The sequence below is a fragment of the Triticum urartu genome, chromosome 5A, assembly GCF_056163025.1.
Source record: "Triticum urartu cultivar PI428250 chromosome 5A, HENAU_Tu73, whole genome shotgun sequence".
Classification (NCBI taxonomy): Eukaryota; Viridiplantae; Streptophyta; class Magnoliopsida; order Poales; family Poaceae; genus Triticum; species Triticum urartu.
Window position 1 is genome coordinate 52,635,774 of NC_141877.1, and position 9,499 is coordinate 52,645,272.

Sequence of the window (9,499 nt, forward strand, 5' to 3'; positions counted from 1 at the left end):
GTTCCCCAACAATTATGTATTTCCTTATATCATGATAAATGTTTATTATTCATGCTAGAATTGTATTAACTGGAAACATAATACATGTGTGAATACATAGACAAACAGAGTGTCACTAGTATGCCTCTACTTTACTAGCTCGTTGATCAAAGGTGGTTATGTTTCCTAACCATAGACATGAGTTGTCATTTGATTAATGGGATCACATCATTAGGAGAATGATGTGATTGACTTGACCCATTCAGTTAGCATAGCACTTGATCGTTTAGTTTGTTGCTATTGCTTTCTTCATGACTTATACATGTTCCTATGACTATGAGATTATGCAACTCCCGTTTACCGGAGGAACACTTTGTGTGCCACCAAACGTCACAACGTAACTGGGTGATTATAAAGGTGCTCTACAGGTGTCTCCAAAGGTACTTGTTGGGTTGGCATATTTAGAGATTAGGATTTGTCACTCCGATTGTCGGAGAGGTATCTCTGGGCCCACTCGGTAATGCACATCACTATAAGCCTTGCAAGCATTGCAACTAATGAGTTAGTTGCGGGATGATGTATTACGGAACGAGTAAAGAGACTTGCCGGTAACGAGATTGAACTAGGTATTGAGATACCAACGATCGAATCTCGGGCAAGTAACATACCGATGGCAAAGGGAACAACGTATGTTGTTATGCGGTATGACCGATAAAGATCTTCATAGAATATGTAGGAGCCAATATGGGCATCCAGGCCCCGCTATTGGTTATTGACAAGAGAGGTGTCTAGGTCATGTATACATAGTTCTCGAACGCATAGGGTCCGCACGCTTAACGTTCGTTGACGATATAGTACTATGAGTTATGTATGTTGGTGACCGAATGTTGTTCGGAGTTTTGGATGAGATCACAGATATGACGAGGAACTCCGGAATGGTCTGGAAGTAAAGATTGATATGTGGATAGTAGTGTTTGATCTCCGGAAGGGTTCCGGAATTCACCGGAAGGGGTTCCGGATGTTTCCCAAAATGTTTGGGCACGAGAACACTTTATCTGGGCCAAAGGGGAAAGCCCACGAGGCTTTTGGAAAGTGCAAAAGGAAGTTTTGCGGAGACCAGAGGCTAGACGCCAGGAACCCTGGCGTCTAGGGGGTAGACGCCGGGAACCCTGGCGTCTAGCCCTGGAGTCCGAGAAGGACTCTTGCCTTTCGGGTGAAACCGACATTGAGGAGGCTTTTACTCCAAGTTTCAACCCCAGTGCTCAACATATAAATAGAGGGGTAGGGCTAGCACCAAAGACACATCAAGAAACACCAAGCCGTGTGCCGGCAACCCCGTCCCCTCTAGTTTATCCTCCGTCATAGTTTTCGTAGTGCTTAGGCGAAGCCCTGCGGAGATTGTTCTTCACCAACACCGTCACCACGCTGTCGTGCTGCCGGAACTCATCTACTACTTCGCCCCTCTTGCTGGAACGAGAAGGCGAGGACGTCACCGAGCCGAACGTGTGCAGAACTCGGAGGTGCCGTGCTTTCGGTACTTGGATCGGTCGGACGTGAAGACGTACGACTACATCAACCGCACTGATATAATGCTTCCGCGAACGGTCTACGAGGGTACGTAGACAACACTCTCCCCTCTCGTTGCTATGCATCACCATGATCTTTCTTGTGCGTAGGAAATTTTTTGAAATTACTACATTCCCCAACACCCTAGGCACCTCCCTCATGTCTCGCCCCTGACTCACATATATCCCGAAAATTTGTGAGTCGTACTTCTAAATTTTCATTGAAAAGTTAAAAAATTATACTTGGTTTTTGTTAGTTACTTTTGAAAGCTGATAATGTGTTACTGAATTTGGTGTCATATATGTGAAAAGAAAGTGATATTTTTGCAACTAAAGTATTGAATTGTCACTATGACTAGATGATATCATGTGCAATGTTGCGGTAATTTATTGCATTATATTTTGATGAGAGCTCGTTGTCTGAATTTTGAATATGAGAATGGAAAGGGAATATACATATGATTTTTTGCATTTGCCTATTATGTAGTTCCATTATTTTAAAGATTATAAGTAGCATTTCTCATGCATGTTGTGAGAAATGTAAACGATGGATTTGATGCGATGGCATGTGGGGGATATGTGCATGTTAAGAGAAGTGGGGTTATGCATGTTAAGAGAAGTGGGGTTATGCATGTTGAGAGAAATGAAGTAGTGGGATTGATGATGTGGCATATGTGGTGAGATGGCATGTGTGCATGCTAAGACAAAATAGAAGTAATTGTGATAAACTATTTGGGGTATATAGGATCTGTGAATCTTAGGAAATAAACCTCACTATGTGTATATGGTACTGAAATCGTGTGCAATGTTTCTGAAATTTTGTGGAAATTTCAAAATTACTTAAATTCTCACTTAATAATTGAAATTTATGAAAATGTATTGAAATATGTTTCAATATTTATTTGGTGAAAAAATTTAAGTTTTAGATGTTGGATATTTCAAAAACTTGAATGAAATATAAATAAATCATTGAAGTATATTTTAGCATTTATGAATAATATTTGAAAAATTGAAACTGAGTGTAATAATATTAAATTTATTACAAAGAGTGAAACAATTGATTGAAATTTGTGTTAATGTATGTAAAATTCTTATGAATTATAGTTGGAAAGTTTTACTGAACTGTAAGTGAAGTGTTATTGTGATTTGGGAAATAAATACAAACTATATTATAAAAGTTGTATGAAATGTTTCAGAGACTGTCTGTAATAGCTCTGAAATTGTTTATTATGTGAAAGAAAGTGAAATATGTGAAACAAGCTTCTGAAATGTGACTGAAATCTTATTTAGATTAATGAAATTATGTTTTATTTTTCTCAATCTACTTCGAAAAACATTTATTACATGTTTCAATTATTCCACTCAATTTCATTATAATAGTTAACACATATTTCAATAGATTGAATATGGTCGAAACTAAAATCTAAAATATTTTAGAAATTAACCATGTGTTTTGCTTTAAATGTTTAGGTACTAGGAATTCAAATGTTTATTTAATGAAAATATGATATTTTCTAAAATATCTTAATAAGCAAAAGGAATATAAAATGCATGGATGGATACTACAAGCAAGTTACTACTCTCCTCACACTCCCTTGCTTTCCCTGAAACATATTATATCCTGTGAGGCCTAACATGACATACAGTAAACACAAAAAGACAAGATGGAATCTAAAACACATGGACACCACATGCATGTGTGCTATGCCTGATTTTTTAGTTATAATTCAGTTAGTTTTGGAAAACATTTAACACATATTACTGTTGATTTAATATGATGGAGGCTAAGATCTAAACTCTTTTCAAGTGTAGCCAATAAGTGTTTTGTTTTAAATGTCTAGTTGGCAGTTATTAAAATGTATAATATGCTGATTTTTTTAAAAAGTATGAATTATCTTAATTATCATGCAAGTTACTACTCTCCCTGCTTACAACAAAGAATGGATAGATAGCACATGCAACTTACTACTCTCCTTGCACTCTCTTGCTTTCCTTTGAGAGATATCCTATGCGGCCCAGTTATTGGAGGCTATGAATATTTTGCGCAAACACAAGGTCACCATAATGCAGCCTTAATAATTTTTTAATGTTTTCATCTTTCTACAACCATTTAGATAAAACAATTCCATAACTCAACAAATATTATTGGAAAACTAAAAAATAATCCAAATACAACAAATAATATAATCAAGTAAATTGTTCAACTACAAACTTAACTGTAATAATTTTAAACAAACTATCTCCTAGCTAGTAGCTGCCAATGATGCTCAATGAGGTCCTCCTCCAGATAATCATGGGAGGCCTGGTCTTCTACTTTTCAGTGTGCCTACGAGGCTCGATGATTGTGCAAATATCTTCATAGTCAATGAGGCTTCTCATATTCCTCTCATCCTCCATAACCATGTTGTGTAGGTCGCACACCATGTCATGATATTTGCGAGGACTCCTTACTCCAGAAATGAGCAGATCCCCTGGACAATTGCAAACCTTTCTTGCAACACTCCAAATGCCCTATCGATGTTTTCCTCTGACCTTCTTGCGACTTGGAGAATTGCTTATGTTTCATGCTCTCAGGATTAGAAATTGTCTGCACAAATGTTGGCCATGATGGATAGATGCCATCACCTATATATAGTAGCCTTGGTCCTAGTTATGGCCATTCACCGTGAATTTGCATGGTGGAGAAGTGCCACTAGCTAGCCATGCAAACATATGAGATCTCTGCAATGCATTGATATCTTTGTGAGATCCAAGTAACCTAAAGTAGCAATGCTAGATCCACATATCTTCTAAGGCAACATCTTCCAAAATTATGATTGGTTCCTTGCAATGACCAGTGAATTGGCCGTGCCAAGCTGTAGAAAAATTCTTGCACTTCTAGTGCATACAATCACTACTCCCTAGCATCCGAGACCAACCTTCTAGTCATGCATCGCTACAAGCCTAGCCGTGTCCTCGACATTGGGTGCTCATAGGTACTGCTCTCCATAAACACGCACCACAGTTTCATCGTACACTTTCGTGCACTTGATGATTGTATATTCGGCCATCGTGTACTCTCGATAAGTCATATCTGAACTTATCTAGGTTAAAACATCGATTGGGTCATGTGAGAATCGGCTTACAGAAAGCGAGGATACTCCAGTGGCTATCATGCTAGTTTTATTGAAGTATTCTATTATCATACACATACATCATCATATATTGCATCATATATTGCATCATTGCATCATCATTACATCATCATATCATGCATCATTGCATCATCATTACATCATCATATCATGCATCATATGTGCATGGATATACGTGTTTATATGGCAGGAATCGGTTTTCAGGCCGGGTTATATTATTCAAATCTTTAATAGCCAACATGGATGGATTTTTATTATGCTTATCAATAACCAGTATTATGATTAAGGTTTTCAAAGTCGCTTCAGGGCAATGGCTATTATTTATCAATGGATATGATTTATTATACAATGAAAGGAATAGTCCCGAGTCGCTGCAGGCTTACGACCCGGCACTTGGGGGCTACATTATTCAAGTTGAGATTACATCAAATATGCAAGTCCCATGTAACTGCCAGCATGCACCATAGCACTTGGGGGCTAATGCAAAGTCATTTTTGCTCACCAATTGAAGACCCGGCTCATCACACTGTAATGAGCCGGCCCTTGGGGGCTACCAATTGCTCCTGTCAACAATTCAAGGTACACAAGTCTTAAATCCATTATATTGAAAGGTCCACTACTCAGTTGGAAGAGTACAAAGCTCTTAAACCTTATGGACGTGGGTTCGAGCCCCATGGAGAGGATTACAGCATATGATATTCTTTTCAAAGAAATATATATAAAAAGTCCTAGCTCAATATTATCTTACTGAGCCGGCGGTTGCTCTTCAAATCTACATGATCGTATTTATAAAGTCCCCGCTCACTATTGCATAATGACCCGGACCTTGGGGGCTACACTGATTGAAGTTTTTATGAGCATAAAGGCAATTATAAGTCCCAGCCTGCTGCATGCATGACAACCCGGCACTTGGGGGCTACATATGTGGAATATTCAGTTTTGACTAGTGACTGAGATGAACAATCTGGATTTCTTCAAATGTTGCAACATTTATATTGAAGCAAGTCTTAAGCTATCATTGTGTTTCTCCTCTTAAGACTTGGGGGCTACAGGTAATATGCATATAAAGGAGGAACGTCTTCAAATTCTCAGTTTTGAGTAAATTAGGAAGATCAATTGTGTGACCCAGCGTTTGCAACAATCATGACTCGGAGGCTATAACAGTCATGACCCGGAATCATCAATTTTTATGACCCGGTGATTTTTTTTAAATTATAGCTCGGCAAGTTCTACATTTTTAAGCCGGCTAAATATCAGTTGAATATCCGAAGACCAATATTTTTGTCAAGTCAGAGCATTGAAGACTGACTCAAATGGATTCTTTATTTACAATATTTCTTCTACAAGCAAGTTGATTATGAAGCCGGCCTATTGACCCGGATTTTCTAGGAGGAAATGACAAGGACTTAATGATGATTAGGTGCCGGCTTACAAAATATTTAACCCAGAGCACAACCTGTCAAATTTGTTCTTGTGGTTATATTGCAGATTAGTTTAACATGGATAAATCCAAATTAAACTGGAGGCTAATGTCGGGGATATACCCCGCGGTGTAACCCGGCTGGATGTATGACCTGGATGGATCTTGGCGACTCACTGGTGACCCGCCCGGAGCTTGGCGACTCACGGATAACCCGCCTGATCTTGGCGGCTCATTAGTAACCTGGCGGGCGGGTCAGACAGACGACAAGGCCCAAGCCCAGTGTACCGTCTCATGTTATGGTGGGTCGGTTTAAGAGGAAAGGCATAACGAATATTCTCCTACAAAGGAACCAAGACTAGGACTCCACTTGTAATAGAGCAATCCTAATTCTACTAGGACTAGTCATGTAACCCGCCCCTTCAACATATATAAGGAGGAGCAGGGCACCCCAAGAGGGGGAGAATAATAGTTAAGGCTAGACACAACTAAAGGGGAGCCGGCTTATGCGGCGACTCCCTCGTGAGCATAATGAGACCTAGCCACAAACAGCATGTAGGGCTATTACCGGACGATATTTCCCGGGGCTTGAAGCTGTCTAAATCCTTGTCTTGTGTGTTGATCCGCCCTGCGTCTCTCGATTCCGACCAACCCCTTCAAGCTACCGCATAGATGCGTTGGCCTCACGACTAAGTCCTCATACTAGGACATCTGTCGTGACAATTCCACGACAGAGAGTGACACTCCATGAATCTACTAGAGAGCTAGATGCAATCATTTGAAGTGTTGCAATTACCATTGGAAAGAGGGAAACCTATAGACTGGCATTTCTTCGTTGTTGGAAGGAAGGTTCATTGGCTTCCATCTCATCGGAAATTTGACGGAACAACCGTTTGATCATGTGGAAGCATCGCCAAAACACGTAAGGCCAGAAGGTACAATTCGATACGGAATTGTCGAGCATGAGTCGCGCGCTCGTGTCCTTGGATTATGTTCCGGCATAATGTCGCATGATCAACCTCTGGTACGAGACGCTTCCTCTTCATTTTGGTTGACGAAGTCCGTTAAACAACCATTAATATTACCTCATCTTCTTTGGTCTCCGTGATTTCACTATCAGACTCATAGCTTGAATTCAACGATGAATCATCAAAACATTAGCTCCACCATCAGATCCATTTACACATAATGTGAATCCTATGTCATATGCACTACCTATAAACCGCCAAACTAAATCTTCAAGAAAAGGTTGCAAAAAATTTACCTCTGCTCAAGTCGTTGACCACCTTAAGGTCGCGTGGCGAAAGGGGTGGCACGAACGAATGGTGGGAAGAAGTTGCGGAGCTATGGTGTAGCGTAAGAGGTTCGGAAACGGCTCAGCGGAGGCGACATGCGCCAAATCAAAGTGGTCTAGGCTTTGGAGGTGGCACCAAACGAAGGCGACGCAGGGATATGGACAGCGGCGAAAGGGAGTGTGTGTCTCTAAATGTCTGTGGTGCCAATATTTGGGTGGATGCAGTGCGCGCTATCGCCTCATCCAACCTCAAATATGAAGGCTCAGACTATGGCGATCAAGAGCAGGATGGCGACTCTGCTAGAGTGGTCTTCAGCCAAAATCAATATAACACCAGTTCCTATGGAGATCAGGGTGATATGACGAGTCTGCCGGAGTTGCTCTAAGAGGGTGGACTTTCTAAACCGGGTGCAGTTACAACCCTCCATTATGTGTGATAGCTAAACCCGGGAGCATCAAAATCTAAGATCTACGCTAGCTTACTATTCTCATTTCACATAAACTTCTATTTTTGTCATTCACTAATAAAATAATATATAAATCTGGAACTTTGCACGTCAATGAAACATTAGAAGTGCAATGTGGAGAAAACTTTTTTTGGTGGCATAAATATAAATAATGATGTTTTCTCGAGTATTTATATAAATTGATCGGTGAATTGGCTGTGCCAAACTATATCACTTCGAGTATTTATGTTGCAAAAAATCAATTTTTTACATATTACAGTCCAAATATATTATTGAACTGCAAAAATAGAGATTCATATAATTTGATTTTTTAGATTCATATAAGAAAACAGTTGTGCACAAAATGGATGGACATGTAGCTCCACCCTGGTTAGTTATGCCAGAATACACAAGAACATATGGATATCATCACCAGCATCTCTCTCATCTGACTTGTCCAATAGGATAGAAGAGAACTTACAAAAAGTCAGCTCCAGGCCTTATCAGCAATACATTCCCCCTTTGGTATCAGGTCGCCGCACCGCCATATTGCAATCCAAATATTCGATGCTCCACACTAGCCCCATGCCATACGTGGAGCCGCACAAATTAAAGGAGGTAAAGGATTTATCCGAACCCTCCCGTATCACCTTTTTTCCGGTCAAATTGCTCGAAGCTCATCCTGCCGGTGCACATTTCCATGGCTATATATGCAAGGCTCCCCTATGTCCAGCTCTAAGCAAGCCAGCATAGCTCAAGCGATCGTACTACTAATTGAGCTCACTAGCACTAGCACTAGAACTAAGCTTGATGGAGCAGGTGACGAAGCTAGCGGGGCAGCGGGCGGTGGTGATCTTCGGCATGAGCTCCTGCTGCATGTGCCACACCGTGACGAGCCTCCTCCGGGATCTCGGCGTGAACCCGATGGTGGTGGAGCTAGACGAGGACCCTAGGGGGAAGGAGATGGAGAAGGCGCTGGTGCGGCTCCTCGGCCGCAGCCCTGCTGTGCCGGCGGTGTTCATCGGCGGCAGGCTCACCGGATGCACCGACAAGGTCATGTCCCTTCACCTCAGCGGCAAGCTTGTCCCACTGCTTCGTAATGCAGGTGCAGTCTGGGTGTAGGGAGGGCTTTGTAGATATTCGGCCGCATGCTGCTGACACGGGAGAATATATAATATACACGCAACACGTATGTTTCGTGTTTCTGTTATCTTGTATCACGTGATGACGAAGACTAAGGCAAACCATGCAAGTCGACGTGTCCGGTCAAGGTGTTACACAATGTAATAACTAGTTTCCGGTCTTGCAGACAACAACGACATGTAAAATAGTACTCTCTTTGTTCCTAAATATAAGTCTTTTTAAACATTCTAACAAGTGACTACATACGAAGCAAAATAAGTGAATCTATACTCTAAAATATGTCTACATACATTCATGTGTTATAGTCCATTTCAAATGCCTAAAAAAACTTATATTTAAAAACGGAGGGAGTATCATGCAAAGTTTTTGAAATAGTAAGGGCGCAAGAATAATTAAACTTAGGTCCTGTCGTACCTTCTCGTCAACATTTGGATAGTGCACCAAAAAGTGGAACTTGTTGTTTTCAACAAAAGCATCATTGATCTCTTGAACGGCCTTTTCCGAACACGTTGTAGCTT

General features: G+C 40.8%; 1 protein-coding gene across 1 annotated transcript; it reads left to right on the forward strand.

The window, feature by feature from the left end:
• Positions 1–8,559: 8,559 nt before the first annotated feature.
• Positions 8,560–9,206, forward strand: LOC125555607 (glutaredoxin-C1-like). The gene has a single exon (XM_048718506.2). The coding sequence runs from the start codon at positions 8,649–8,651 to the stop codon at positions 8,958–8,960; it is 312 nt and encodes a 103-aa protein (XP_048574463.1). The 5' UTR covers positions 8,560–8,648; the 3' UTR covers positions 8,961–9,206.
• Positions 9,207–9,499: the final 293 nt, after the last annotated feature.